This window comes from Haliotis rufescens, unplaced genomic scaffold (assembly GCF_023055435.1).
Source record: "Haliotis rufescens isolate VD_foot unplaced genomic scaffold, xgHalRufe1.0.p SCAF_19, whole genome shotgun sequence".
Classification (NCBI taxonomy): Eukaryota; Metazoa; Mollusca; class Gastropoda; order Lepetellida; family Haliotidae; genus Haliotis; species Haliotis rufescens.
Window position 1 is genome coordinate 16400414 of NW_025963879.1, and position 16243 is coordinate 16416656.

At 41.7% G+C, this 16243-nt stretch overlaps 1 protein-coding gene across 1 annotated transcript; it reads right to left on the minus strand.

Annotated features, from left to right (window-relative positions):
* Positions 1–1686: 1686 nt before the first annotated feature.
* LOC124137589 (MTOR-associated protein MEAK7-like) lies at positions 1687–16224 on the minus strand. The gene is made up of 8 exons (XM_046503957.2): positions 16029–16224; positions 14686–14907; positions 12469–12604; positions 10655–10803; positions 9112–9415; positions 7303–7421; positions 5867–6064; positions 1687–3154 (listed from the first exon to the last, which is right to left on the minus strand). The coding sequence occupies exons 1-8, from the start codon at positions 16158–16160 to the stop codon at positions 3005–3007; spliced, it is 1410 nt and encodes a 469-aa protein (XP_046359913.2). The 5' UTR covers positions 16161–16224; the 3' UTR covers positions 1687–3004.
* Positions 16225–16243: the final 19 nt, after the last annotated feature.

Genomic DNA, 16243 nt, shown 5'->3' on the forward strand with positions numbered 1-16243 from the left:
CTGTTAATTCTTAATGAATTCATCACATGCCACAGATCTACCCTCTGGTGATAGGACAGGTGAGTGAGGGGATCTATGAATTGTGGGTTCAAATCCTAGATTGGTCCCGATAATAATCCTTCCTTTGGTGCATTTTTCATCAAGATCTGTGACCTCTGTCTCTTAGGACATTCTTGCAACAGAAAATGTCTTGCTGTGATATAACTGAAATACTCTTAGAGCTGTGTTGAACCTAATTCACCCATATCATTACACTGTTTGTTTGTTTTGTTTGTTGTTTAACGCCGCACTCAGCAATATTCCAGCTATATGACAGCGGTCTGTAAATAATCGAGTCTGGACCAGACAATCCAGTGATTTACATCATGACCATCGATCCACACAATTGGGATTGATGACATGCATCTACTAAGTCAGCGAGCCTGACAACCCGATCCCGTTAGTCGCCTCTTACGACAAGCAGAGTCGCCTTTTATGGCAAGCATGGGTTGCTGAAGACCTATTCTACCCCGGATCTTCATGGTTCACTGAAGAGATGGGAGCTAATAGTATAACAAGATCATGGTGTGTGGAGTTATTCTTGTAAAAGGCGCTATCGGAGTAAAGGGCTTTCATTCCATATCAAGCTAACATGCTGCTATAACTCTTCAAATAGCAGCGCTAAAACCAAACTCATACACTCACCAAATATATATATATATATATATATATATATATATATATATATATATATAGTGGATGCACTGAATGGGAAGTCCAGTGTATATATATATATATATAGTCCATCACCAAAATATACAGAAGTGATATAATATATATTAGGCAGCAAATAACATTTAAAAACAGTAAATTAACTGGTGAATAATAATTGATTATGCATAACGCATTTTATATATACGGTATTATTCGACGTAATAAGCACCCAGCTCTAATACTGACTGAGTATGGTTTTACGCCGCTTTTAGCAATATTCCAGCAATATCACGGCGGGGGACACCAGAAATGGGCTTCACACATTGTACCCATGTCGGGAATCGAACCCGGGTCTTCGGCGTGACGAGCGAACGCTTTAACCACTAGGCTACCCGACCGCCCCCCAGCTCTAATAAGCGCCCATGGCGATATTTGCTCATTCATTGGCTCGTGAACAATCCTAACACTAACACAACTAACACAATTACACTGATAACTCATTCTTCATCTCTCCAGGACAGCATGACGCTTGTCGAATCACATCAACCTACCTCAGTCAAATACTGTAGAGCACAGAGCAAACACAGGTACGAGTTTAAAAGCAAAACTTGATATGTACATATTCATTAGCTTGAATACTTTGACAATGTACGAAGTAAGCAGTGCATATATACACTAATTAATGTCAATGTGGGCCGTACCCAGACAAACTAGCCAGGAAACCAAGAAGAAACATGATGACAGCTGTACATGATCTTACACTTAGGAGCTCTTATTTCACATCCACAAGAAACCCTACCAACAGTACATTCAACACAATTGCTCTTCAATATCTTAAAACTGTTTTGCTTTATCTTGTTTGTTTGTTTGTTTGTTGTTTAACGCCGCACTCAGCAATATTCCAGCTATATGATGGCTGTCTGTAAATAATCGAGTCTGGACCCGACAATCCAGTGATCGACATCATGCACATCAAGCCACGTATTTGGGATCGATGACATGCATCAACCAAGTCAGCGAGCAGACCACCCGATCCCGTTAGTCGCCTCTTACGACAAGCATAGTCGCCTTTTATGGCAAACATGGGTTGCTGAAGACCTATTCTACCCCGGATATTCAGGGATCTTTGCTTTATCAATCGAGTTGATATTGTACATGTAAACCTAACTGATCAATGTCTTGTCATGGCTATTCAAGTCCCATGAATAAGGACAAGAATCTCATGGCCACCCTGCACATAACGCAACTGACTACCTCCAGCAGTGAAACATCACCAGAATGCAATGGCTGGCCATGAGCCCTGACCTTTCCAACATAGAGCAAGTCTGCGACATGATCTAGAGACGTACCAAAACTCAATACCTCCAACATGTTTTTGAGAAAATGCAACAGAGTGCCAATTTCTTAGTTTCCAACAAGTTGGCTGAATCCAACATCCATGACAACATATCCCATGCAAGGCCGTAGTTAACTTTTTTGACAGGGGGGCAAATAAGATTATTCATTTCTTATTCAAGTTAACTTTCACAAGGAAAAATGATTTCAATAAAAAATCCAGGGGGGGCAACTGCCCCCCCCAACCCCGGCTGGCAACAGCACTGCCATGGTGATCAAACTTCAAAAACATATTATATTAACTATATTTTATCACAGTTGGTTCAAGACTGAAATCTATCTTATGTTATTATTTTCCTAAGTAAAGAATTTTTCTATATATTAATGGTTTATGGACTTGCTGACCATAAGAATCAGGAATGTGGAAAACAATATCTAGATTGAAGCAATTTTGACTTCCACAGAGCCTGATAATCATTCCTACAGAACAAATAATCACAATGGTTATCTGCCTGACCAGGACAAGTGACAAATGTTGACTCAAACACTGACTGTAACACAGTGTGTCGTGTATCATGACAGTCACCTATATCTGTATTAGGACATGTCAGATCACAGCCACATACTTCAGTGTGTTGCCACTAAGCTATCATGAGGCTGGTATGTCGTGGAGAAACATTACACCCCAAATAAATACTGACTACATTGTATCCCCACATGCATGTGGTCATGGCCTATTAAACTAGTATCATATGGACCAACCATTTAATGGGGGTAGGGTGAAGTCGAGCCTGGCACTTTTGTTTGAGACAAACTATTTTTTCTATCAGTGCTTCAAAACATACAATCTTGTTCTTAAAGAAGGAGCCAAACAATTCTTCTGGCCTACGAAACATTTTTCAGAACCTTTAGCATTATCCAGTGAGCAAATATCAAATGCAGAGCTCTTACTATCCCTCCCCGCTAGTATCTGCCCCTAGAAGAGGGAGACAACTTTGCTGTGTTCCGGATTGCCGGCAGTGTCATCTTCCTCTCGCAGCCCCTCACTGACAGGACCCTTCCCGATCAGCGTCAACATCGCCTGGGCCTCGGGGTCCTTGTCCAGGATGCTCTTCTTCTTTCTTGACTGAAACAGCAGTTAGGTCAGTGAAACAACAGTAGTGGGTGGAGGTCAGTAAAACAACAGTTGGTTGGAGGTCAGTAAAACAACAGGTGGTTGGAGGTCAGTGAAACAACAGTTGGTTGGAGGTCAGTGAAACAACAGTTGGGTTGAGGTCAGAGAAACAACAGATAGGTCAGAGAAACAACAGTTAGGTCTAGGTCAGTAAAACAACAGTTGGGTGGAGGTCAGTGAAACAATAGTTGGGTGGAGGTCAGTAAAACAACATAGGTCAGAGAAACAACAGTTAGGTGGAGGTCAGTAAAACACCAGTTGGGTGGAGGTCAGTAAAACAACAGTTATGTCAGTGGGTGGAGGTCAGTAAAACAACAGTTGGTTGGAGGTCAGTGAAACAACAGTTGGGTGGAGGTCAGTGAAACAACAGTTGGGTGGAGGTCAGTAAAACAACAGTTGGGTGGAGGTCAGTAAAACAACAGTTGGGTGGAGGTCAGTAAAACAACAGATAGGTCAGAGAAACAACAGTTAGGTGGAGGTCAGTGAAACAACAGTTGGGCGGAGGTCAGTGAAACAACAGATAGGTCAGAGAAACAACAGTTAGGTGGAGGTCAGTAAAACAACAGTTGGGTGGAGGTCAGTAAAACAACAGATAGGTCAGAGAAACAACAGTTAGGTGGAGGTCAGTGAAACAACAGATAGGTCAGAGAAACAACAGTTAGGTGGAGGTCAGTAAAACAACAGTTGGGTGGAGGTCAGTAAAACAACAGATAGGTCAGAGAAACAACAGTTAGGTGGAGGTCAGTGAAACAACAGATAGGTCAGAGAAACAACAGTTAGGTGGAGGTCAGAGAAACAACAGTTAGGTGGAGGTCAGTAAAACAAAAGATAGGTCAGTGAAACAACACATGGGTGGAGGTCAGTGAAACAACAGATAGGTCAGAGAAACAACAGTTAGGTGGAGGTCAGTAAAACAACAGTTGGGTGGAGGTCAGTAAAGCAACAGATAAGTCAGAGAAACAACAGTTAGGTGGAGGTCAGTAAAACAACAGTTATGTCAGTTGGTGGAGGTGGAGGTCAGTAAAACAACAGTTGGTTGGAGGTCAGTGAAAAAACAGTTAGGCAGAGGTCAGTAAAACAACAGTTGGGTGGAGGTCAGTGAAACAATAGTTTGGTGGAGGTCAGTAAAACAACAGATAGGTCAGAGAAACAACAGTTAGGTGGAGGTCATCAAAACAACAGTTGGGTGGAGGTCAGTAAAACAACAGTTATGTCAGTGGGTGGAGGTCAGTAAAACAACAGTTGGTTGGAGGTCAGTGAAACAACAGTTGGGTGGAGGTCAGTGAAACAACAGTTGGGTGTAGGTCAGTAAAACAACAGATAGGTCAGAGAAACAACAGTTAGGTGGAGGTCAGTGAAACAACAGATAGGTCAGAGAAACAACAGTTAGGTGGAGATCAGTAAAACAACAGTTAGGTGGAGGTCAGTAAAACAACAGATGGGTCAGTAAAACAACAGTTGGGTGGAGGTCAGTGAAACAACAGATAGGTCAGAGAAACAACAGTTAGGTGGAGGTCAGTAAAACAACAGTTGGGTGGAGGTCAGTGAAACAACAGTTGGGTGGAGGTCAGTAAAACAACAGATAAGTCAGAGAAACAACAGTTGGGTGGAGGTCAGTAAAACAACAGTTGGTTGGAGGTCAGTGAAACAACAGTTAGGTGGAGGTCAGTAAAACAACAGTTGGGTGGAGGTCAGTAAAACAACAGTTGGGTGGAGGTCAGTGAAACAACAGTTAGGTGGAGGTCAGTGAAACAACAGTTGGGTGGAGGTCAGTGAAACAACAGTTATGTCAGTGGGTGGAGGTGGAGGGTGGAGGTGTAGGATAGTTGTGTGGAAGTCAGCATAACAACAACTGAGTGTAGATCAGTGAACAACAGTTTCTGTGCGGGGTCCCGTTCCACAAAGCGATCGTATCTACAATCAATCTTAGAGACTTACGTCGATTATAAAATCGTCTTAGCTAAAGTTTACGCCCGTTCCACAAAGCTATCTTAGGGCGATTGTAACTTTACAAGTTCTTAAGTAGCCGATCTTAACAAAGATCGGAATCTTCAGCCATGAAGATACGAAAGTTTCCCTAAGAGTGGCCTCCCTTGGTCATGTTTAGCAGACGACGCATTGTCGAAATATGGCCGAATCGCAGACCTCTGTCGGCGTCAAACACGTTCGTCGCAGCAATTTTTCAGCAAGCGAGATCGCTGTCCTTGTTGATGAGGTGGCTGTTCACCACACGACACTGAATTCCTCATTCAGCTCTACCGTCACCAATAAGCTGAAAGGCAGCATATGGGAGGACATCGCTAACAAGTAAGTGAGCTGTGGACTGTCAGAATGTTATCTGATATAATAATAAGTCAACATACGCCATCTTTGTTGTTATGGTACAATATTTAAGATCGATTTTAGCGATCCTAAGTTGGTCCGGAGCAACTTAGCATTTTGATCTTAACTTACAACTCTCTTAGTTAAGATTGCTTTGTGGAACGGGCGGCCGATCGTAACCAAAATTTAAGATCGCGTACTTAGTGAGTTACAATCAACTTAGCCCTAAGATCGCTTTGTGGAACGGGGCCCAGGTCAGTAAACTGGACATAACAACAATGGAACAAGCAGGTCAGCATACTCCACCATCAGTACACTATTCCTACCACTCCTCTGACCTACCTCGTCTGTGATGTCTTCATCGTCTGTTTTCTTCTCCGGTCCCACCGCCCACACTTCGATAACGTCCACCTCAAAGTCAGGCTTCCCAGACAGCTGTGGGCTGCCGTACGTGGTGCATCGTGGCCCTGCCTTGCTGTGTCCGTTGTTGAAGGTGTGGTCGATCCACAGACCGAAGTAGTCGAACTGTCCTCCCATGCCCTGACAAGTCACAGCTATACATTAGTGAGTGAGCCACTTTTAACAGTATTCCAGTTATACCGCGGCGTGTCAGCTTAATGTGGGAGGAAAGCCCGAAGTGACGCAGGTCTTAGACTTTAACCACTTTGGTGAAACCCACGAGCACGGGTTTGGTGCTGACAAACCTAGAAACATAATTCGGGGCGAAACGGAATTCGAACCCACAATCATAGGTTTCTGGCGTGCACAAGGGACGCAACTCTGCACAGCGAATCGTGGCGCCTTAGACGACTGGGCCACCTGTGCCCCCCAGCTATACATTACTATAGTCTACATGTTGATAATAACAGATAATTCATCTCAGATCTTAGATCATTCTCAACATAAACCCATGGCCAGGAACATGAAACACACTCAGCCTTCAAAATTCACACGAGTCTGCTCGCCAAAAAGTACTGCTTGCAAATAGTTATTTTTATTTTTATTTCTTTAAGCACAAGCTTAACATGTTTGTTAAATAAGCATAGATGATTGTGTTGAGATCCAGAAACTAGTTTGTTTGTTTGTTGTATAATGCAGCATTCAGCAATATTCCAACCTTATGACATCAGCCTGTGAATAATCAAGTCTGGACCAGACAATCCAGTGATTGATATTACATGCAACGATACAATACATCAGGTATGACGACATAGAATCAATCGAGTCTGACCACCCAATCCATTAAGTGGCCTCTTACGACTAGCACAGGATGCTTGGGACCAATTCTAACCCTGAATACACATTGTATTACCGTAGTTATCATGTTATCAGTGCCACAGTCTCATACTTTCACAGACCCATGGAGATCTGGGATAGAATAGGTCTTCAGCAACCCATGCTTGTCGTAAGAGGCGCCTAACAGGATCGGGTGGCAATTTCAAATGACACCTAGACTTCTACAAACAGCCCAGTACCTAACAGCCCAGCATCCCACTTACCAACCGACCCGTGAAGATTCCGGGGTAGAATAGGTCTTCAGCAACCCATGCTCGCCGTAAAAGGCGACAATGCTTGTCGTAAAAGGCGACTAACAGGATCGGGTGGTCAGGCTCGCTGACTTGGCATGTCATTGTATCCCAATTGCATGGATCGATGCTCATGATATTAATCACTGGATTGTCTGGTCCAGACTCGATTATTTACAGACCGCCGTCATATAGCCGGATTATTGCTGAGTGCGACGTTAAACAACAAACCAAACCAACCAACCCACTTACCAACCCATTGGGCAGAGTCTGGACGTGGTTGTTGAAGTACATGTAGTGGTCGTTGTACCCCGTGGTGGTATACGCCCCATAGTGTGGCTTCAGACTGAACAACTCACACTGAGCATCACCTAGATGAGGAATAAAAATGGACACTGAGCCTTCAAAATTCACACGACCCTTCCCCCTGAGACTACTAAATTGTGCTGAAGACAAGTAATAATCTGATGATGGTAGTCTTCAATGACCAGTATCATTTGAGGGCTATAGTTTGAAACCAAAAGTTCTAAAGTTCAGTGCTTCAAGTTTGCTACAAACTGAATAAAACAGAAAGAAAATGTTAAAATAGTAAACATTTTTGTCTTGTTCAAGCAGGACTAGCTTCAAACTCTGAGGACAGAAGAGACAAGGTCTACACTAGTTCAAAGGACAAGTCTTGAAAAAGACAAATTTCTAAGGCTTGACACTCACAGAACATCTTCATGACAATGATTTGATCAGAGCTCCAGTTTTTACTTTTGGGTTCCTATTTAAATAGGGTTATTACATTTTTCATTGGGTAACCAATATTTTTTCATTCAGTAGATCTATTATTCACTCTGTTGGGTTTTTCCCAAAATTAGTTTAAGATTGAAAAAAAATGAAATAATGTTTTAGATGTATATAACTGTTCTGAATATATAGGCTTCACTGGGAAAGTAAATTAGCTTGTAATTGTGTTTCAGAAATTAGCTCCTTTGTATGCATGCTGAAAAAGATTCATTGGGTATTTACTTGAGCTGTTTTTATACATTTGTGGTTTTCATTTAATGCATGCATTTCTGTACGCATGTTAATTGATTTTACAAAAAAACACTGCTTATCTGTAGCTCTGTCCGATTGAAATGATTTTGCAATTTTGTTAGAATAGCTACGGTAACTGTAGCTCTGTGCTGCTCCTATAAATGACCTTGATATTAACTAACCTTGTTAGCAAACTGCTAATTATCAAGTTATTCTATAAATAGGAAGAGAATTTCAATGTGATAGGACAAACATATCATCTTGCAGTCAATTCATGCTCCCAAAACAATTTACCGTAATACTTAGTAAACTTAAATATTCCAACTGGGGGTGGAGTAGAATATTCATTAATGTAGTTGCTTGTCAAGACAAAAGCTTGGTTTTGATTCCCCACCAAGCGGTGGGATATGACGCACACCATGGTGTTCCTTCTTGCTGGAATATAACCATCTTCCCGAGGCAAGAGAGTTAACTGACTTTAAAAGTCCAGTTTCCACCCTTGCCGAACTAGGCTGGTATTATGGAGTTACATTTTGGCTGGACTAATGAGCCTATGCATAGTCCAGTCAAAACCGCGCAAAGAAATCGAAATCCGGTTCGTAAACTGTCGATCAGATTTCGGTCGATTGCAGGGTTTGCAAAGTATGTGCACCGCCATCTCGTTGTCAGCAGATATTTTCCAAATCTTCTCATGTTTTTAATCAAGGTGCTCACGTGATTTGATGCATTTCACGATATAAGACCCGTTTTATGACACTATAGATCTTGATTATCTATCAGATCGTCCTGACTGGGCGCCACCATTTTGTTTGAAGCAAACGCAAGTGATACGAGAGGTGGAATCTGATTGGTCCACAGGAGAGGATTAGATGGGACATAAGTTAGACACTGGTGGCGCTACGATCGAGCCCAGTAATTCCAGCCTAGTTTGGCAAGGTTGGAAACTGGACTTATAAAGTCAGTTAACTCTCTTGCCTCGGGAAGATGGAATATAACTAGAAGAGGCATAAAATCTCTCTCCAATTCAGATCAACTGACCTGCAAACTTAGGATTAAAATCCCAGTCCTGACTTGCATAGCCCCCAAACACATGCCCATCCTTGTCCCTGATGATGACGACAGTGGGGCCCTGTTTGGTGATCTTCTGTACCAGCTGGGTGAAGCTGTCCCCGAACACAAGGTTGGAGTAGAGGAAGCGCCACTCCATCTGCTTGTCAGGGGGCAGCACCGAGTTGAGGAAGATGAGGGAGGGAAAGTCTAGGATGCTCTTGACCTTGGCCCAGTTGATACAGCCGGCCACTGGTACCCGTGGGGTCAGATGGTGGGCCACTTCTTCCTCCTTCTGGAAGACAAAAGAGAGCATGTTGGGTGACGCTGCAGACAGAAGTATTACGACTATGTCAGGGATCTGTGAATAATACAAACAATCGTAACTCCTCTATATTAACATAGAATTACAAAAGTCGTAGTACTATGATCGCTTTGTGAGACGGGCCTCACCCATAACAGACAACTCTTTCGACAAGCATGGGATACTGTGGATCAATATCCTCATCACAAGGATCAATGATCATGATGATGGAGGCAAGGCGAGGTGAAATGGGGTTTAACGTCTTGTCCAAGATGCTGATTTTATAGTGTCAGCCCACTGAGACACCATGCCGCAGGTGAGGTAAGTCATGATGATGGAGGCAAGGCGAGGAGATATGGGGTTTAACGTCTCGTCCAAGATGCTGATTTTATAGTGCTAGCCCACTGAGACACCATGCCGCAGGTGAGGTAAGTCATGATGATGGAGGCAAGGCGAGGTGAAATGGGGTTTAACGTCTTGTCCAAGATGCTGATTTTATAGTGCTAGCCCACTGAGACACCATGCCGCAGGTGAGGTAAGTCATGATGATGGAGGCAAGGCGAGTTGAAATGGGGTTTAACGTCTCGTCCAAGATTATTCACGTGTGTGTGTAGCTGCTTGTACTAGTCCAGACTAATGCCGATTTTATAGTGCTAGCCCACTGAGACACCATGCCCCAGTTTAACATGAATACCCCACTCAGACACAGTATAGACTCCAAGCCGACCAGTCCTAGTTTTAGCCCCTTCAAGATTATTGCGCTTATATAGCGACGTGCATTTACATTAGTCCAGACTAATGCCAATAGTGATAGCCCACTGAGATACCAACCCACAGTTTAACATGAATACCTCACTCAGACACAGTATACCATGGCATACTGACTCCAAGCCGACCAGTCCATTTTTAGCCCATTAATGCTGAGTGACAGACAGGGTAACAAAAAATACCATTTTTTAACATTTTTTGGAATGACTTGGCTAGTGTTCGAACCCCCGACCTTCCGCTCTCTGGACAGACGCTCTACCATCGTAATGGAGTGAGTGAGTGAATTAGGTTTTACACCACTTTTAGCAATATTCCAGCAATATCACGGCGGGGGACACCAGAAATGAGCTTCACACATTGTGCCCATGTTGGGAATTAAACCCGGGTCTTCGGCGTGACAAGCGAACGCTTTAACCACTAGGCTACCCGACCGCCCCCCATGATAATGGAAACATAACTTACTGAGAGTACATGAAAACATCCGGAGAAGATCTGTTCAAACATCTGGAGGAACAGCTGTGATTTAGAAATGCAGTCTTCTATTTGACTCTGATGAAAGGTAGTATTGTCTGGTACCACAGGAACTCCCATGCCAATGTCTTTGGCAGGACCTGTGTAAAGCAAGATAATGCAAGACGAGTTGGTGAGGAAACTTAATCTTACATTATTTTCATCAATGAGTGAATTGGGTTAACGCTGCTTTGAACAGTATTCCAGTTATATCTCAGAGTGTCAACTTCATGTGGGAGGAAAACCTGAAGTGATGCCGGTCTTAGACGTTTACTGTATTGTTGAAACCCGTGAGCAGGTGTATGGTGCTGACAACCCAGTATTCAAACCCACTATCATGATGGCATCCCTAAGGGATGCATCAGTACCACAGCCAGGAAGATGTGACTGGGTCAGTGCAGGCAGACTGGTGGTCGATAGCATGAGCAGGAGCTTGTTTGTAGATCATCAAAAGTTTGTAACCTAGTAAATAGTTCCAATTTGAAATGTAATTGTCTTCAAAGAAAGGTTAGAGGTATCAAATCAATGTTTGAAATACATAACATGGTGGGTTTATCCCAAAATGGACTTCACATTTCCAAGACTGTACTTCCTAATTTGTTTGTGGATTCTGCTGACATAAACTTAAGAATTGTGAAAAATGAAACTTGAAAAGCATTATTTATTTTTTTTTATTCCGTCTAATACAAACTTATGTGTTCACCAAAATATGTATGCTGTTTACCTTCAGCTATAAAAAGACTACTTCTCAACATATTCAAATACTGTATTCGACGTAATAAGCGCCCAGGGCGCTCTCAAAATTAAAAATAGGGGGCTCTTATTAGAATATTATTTTGGTGAAAAAAACAGAGTTGAAAGATAAATTTTGTGGTTTATGCTGACAGCCTGAAATGTTTAAATACGACAGATATATTTTCCCAGAATTTAAATGCCCATAATTCAGTATAACACACGAGTGCGTATTATACGCAAATAAATAAGTCTTTTGTACATTGACCAATCGGAAGGGGTGCTAATTGGGACTGTTCACTAGCCAATATATTAGTAAATATCACCGTGGGCGCTTATTAGAGCTGGGCGGTAACCTTTTGAAGAACAAACAAAATATACCTAAAATATCCCTTTTCCCACCCACTGTAAACAAAATAAAATTCAACAAATCCAGTAAGTCTGAATGACTAACGACTGGCGTAGATGTGGGAGGAAGAGGGATGTAAACAAAATAAAATTCAACAAATCCAGTAAGTCTGAATGACCAAAGACTGGCGTAGACGCGGGAGGAAGAGGGGTGTAAACAAAATAAAATTCAACAAATCCAGTAAGTCTGAATGACCAAAGACTGGCGTAGACGCGGGAGGAAGAGGGATGTAAACAAAATAAAATTCAACAAATCCAGTAAGTCTGAATGGCTAAAGACTGGCGTAGACGCGGGAGGAAGAGGGATGTAAACAAAATAAAATTCAACAAATCCAGTAAGTCTGAATGACCAAAGACTGGCGTAGACGCGGGAGGAAGAGGGATGTAAACAAAATAAAATTCAACAAATCCAGTAAGTCTGAATGACCAAAGACTGACGTAGACGCGGGAGGAAGAGGGATGTAAACAAAATAAAATTCAACAAATCCAGTAAGTCTGAATGACGAAAGACTGGTGTAGACACGGGAGGAAGAGGGATGTAAACAAAATAAAATTCAACAAATCCAGTAAGTCTGAATGACCAAAGACTGGCGTAGACGCGGGAGGAAGAGGGAAGGAGCACACACCTGTATGGAAGAGATCCTCCAAAAGACAGAGGGCAAGTTGCGAGTAGGATTCTTCACTTCGATGCAACACCCAACTTTTATACTCATCATGTTTCTCTGCAATTCTTGCAAAACTGTATATCAGCATTGTCACACACTGAAACACAATACAGTTCATGTGTTATTCCATGTAGGATAAAACACGTCAGAGGGATATTACTTTCCTGATAAGAAATACAATCACAGTCCACACTGCCAGAGTCCAGTTTTCAAGTATTCAAGTACACAGTTTTGTTTTCGAAAAGGAAATCAACAGATATGTGTAAGTCTTCACATCATATGCAATGCTAATATTGTTAATGCCTCCATTTTAATATTAATTTTAATATCATATTACTTTTTTCTAGTTTTTTCATATCTCACACTCATTTACCACCATAGTCTCGTTTCGTGAGAAACATCAAAATCTCAATCTCTCATATCTGTCAAAATTTGCACAGAATTTTTCTTGTTCATGGGAGAAATCTGACTGGACCAGAGCTCGAGATAAGATGTGTATTTGCGTAAAATATGCATTAAATATACTGACATACACAGACAAATCAAATCCTAACATATCAAATATGCAACAAAAACTATAAATACGCTATTGAAATAAAATAATGCGTATGTTACAACTATTAGAGAAAATAATAGCGTATACTACAACTGTTAGATAAAATGATTGTGTATCAACCGATCGCGAAAATACTTACAAAAAGTTACATGTGGAAAAGCTTCTGCGACAAACATACTGATAGATGCCAATTGATAGCACATCGTGCCAAGTCAATGTACATGTTGTATCTTAATTAATCCCTAATTGGTGACTGAAAAAATAGCGCTTTTCTCACAATGCTATGTTTTGCAAACAAAAATGGCTTTCCGAAGAGGGAGCCACACACAGACACAGACGGGTATACTATCTGGCATATAGTTTAAAATGATTTACAGGGATTGTTATGCAACAGGTTTCAACTTAAAATACCCAAATGTGAAGAATAAGGTAGGTAAAAAAGATTTGAGTACCCTCTAAAAATTGTGGATACCTAATCAAAATCAAACCCCTGGGCAAAATACCCAAAGAACAAAAAGCTTATCTAGTGCTCTGCTGGACAGTTATCATTAGCATTGTGTCAATCAAAAATAGCTCTAAATGGAGTAAGTAAGTGAGTTGGGGTTAACGCCGCTTTTAACATTATTGCAGTTATATCACGGCAAGTCAGCTTAATGTGGGAGGAAAGCCCAAAGTGATGCAGGTCTCAGACATTTACCACTTCGGTGAAACCCACGAGCACGGGTATGGTGCTGACAAACCTAGAAACATAATCGGGGCGAACCGGGATTCGAACCCACAATCATAGGTTTCTGGCGTTCCCAAGGGACGCAACTCTGCACAGCGAATCGCAGCGCCTAAGACGACTGGGCCACCCGTGCCCCTAGCTCCAAATGGAACTAAGGTAGCAATTGGGTCGAGAATGCAAAATAGACTAAACGTATAATACACTGAGTGAGTGAGTATGGTTTTACGCTGCTTTTAGCAATATTCCAGCAATATCACGGCAGGGGACACCTGAAATGGGCTTCACACATTGTACCCATGTCGGGAATAGAACCCGGGTCTTCGGCCTGACGAGCGAACGCTTTAACCACTAGGCTACCCAACCGCCCCTATAATACACTGGATAACTGAGGATGTTTATTACCATGACAACAGAAATTTTTGTTTGTTGTTTAATGTCGCACTCATGTATCATTCGTGTCAATTCTGCTCACATTTCATCCTGATAAGAAACACAATCAAAGTTCACACTGTCTGTGTCCAATTTTCTTCACTCAAGAACAAAGATGTGATATTGCTTCCATTTTAATATTAAAAACTTCAATATTGAAGATGTTGTCATAGAGCAATGACCTGAATGTACACTAGACACACAGCCATATGTTAGTGGTCTGTAAATAAATAAGTCTGGACCAAACAATCCAGTGACTGACATCATGAGCATTGAACTACAGATTTGGGATGTGATGCATCCATCAACTAGGACAGCGAGCTTGACAGTAATTATGTGTCCGACATAGATAAATGAAATGTGCACATAGGGAATACTGCTCGCACAATGCTGACAAGCTATTATCATCCAGAAAAATGTCAGTACTAGTTCAAAAGAATTTCCCAGAACAAAAACATGTGCTGACCTTAATTAGTTGCTGAGGTGTTGCTTCTGACTTTCCCCTTGTTGCCAGATGTAAAAGAGCAGTCGACCTCTCCGTCACGCTGCCTCGTAGCAAACTAGACAGACACTGCAAGAACTGCTGCAGATCGACGCCGCCCCCAGGCTGATGCCGTTTTCCAGACAACTCCATCAGACAGAACATGCTGAGGCTCAACTCTTGTCCCAGGACAGGGCCTGTGTGGAACTGAAAGAAACAATTGTCCACACCTTACAAGTTAATTATGTCTTTACTAATGTGTTGTTTGTTGCTTAACGCCACACTCAGAACTATTCCAGCTATATGACAGCGGCCTGTAAATAATTGACCAGACAATCCTTTAATTGATATCATGAGCATCGATCCATGCAATTGGGATACGATGACATGCATCAACCAAGTCAGCAAGCCTGACCACCTGATCCCGTTAGTCACAACTTACGACAAGTCACCTTTTACCGCAAGCATGGCTTGCTGAAGATCTACTCTACCCCGAATCTTCACGGGTTGTGTAATGTGTTTTCACATTACTTTGAATAGGGATCTATTCATCTTACGACTATCAAGATAGATCATTAACAGAAACAAATATATCTAGAACTACCGGTAATCTAGTGATTGACAAGCATAGGTAAATGTGTACCAATTCTACTCCAAATCTGCACATGAATAAATACAATGATGAGTTTGATTACCACTTGTTAATGATTGTTTTACAAACAAATGAACATTTAAAAAAATTGTGTAATCCAATAATCATATCTTATTTTGTTAGGTTGGCGTGTAGGAAAAAAAAAAATATGCTAAATCTGTTACAGCACAGAATGTTTGCCATTTACACATCAACAGGTACATCATGGCAAAAATAGTCCATTGTCCCATAAACCCCTTTTACAGCGGGGACTTGATTGGTTTGCTATGCCTATTTCCATTCTTGTCAAGTCTGGATCAGACAATCCATGCATTTGGGAAAGGATGACATGCATCAACCAAGTCAGCGAGCCTGACCACCCATTTCCGGTTGTCGCCACTTACGACAAGCATAGTCGCCAGGAAAACAACCCAGGAAAGCATGGGTTGCTGAGACCTATTCATCCCCGGATCTACTACTTTTTGTACATTGGTCCTCATTGAGACGAGCACCTTTTCTCTAAGAATATCAGATATTCTGCCACAAAAATCAATCATAATAGGTTTTTATAACACTTTAGGTTAGATATATGATGCTTACATAACAGTGGCAGGTAAATACATCGAAAAGAAATGTACACAGAGTGAATTAATGAGTCATATGTTGCCAAATCGTGAATGTAAACAACATTATTTACCTGTAGCTGTTCTTTTGAAATTGTCTTATTGCCATGAGATATCTTAGTAAACATTTGAGAAATATTATCCTTCTCTTCATCTGTGAAATGAACATCAGGTCCCCCGCTATCTGAACTTTGAGAAGCCCCCATACTTTTATTGTAGGCTTCTCCACTACTGATATACAGTTAGCTCGTCATATTTCCCTCGTGAGATAACGTCCTTCACATTGATA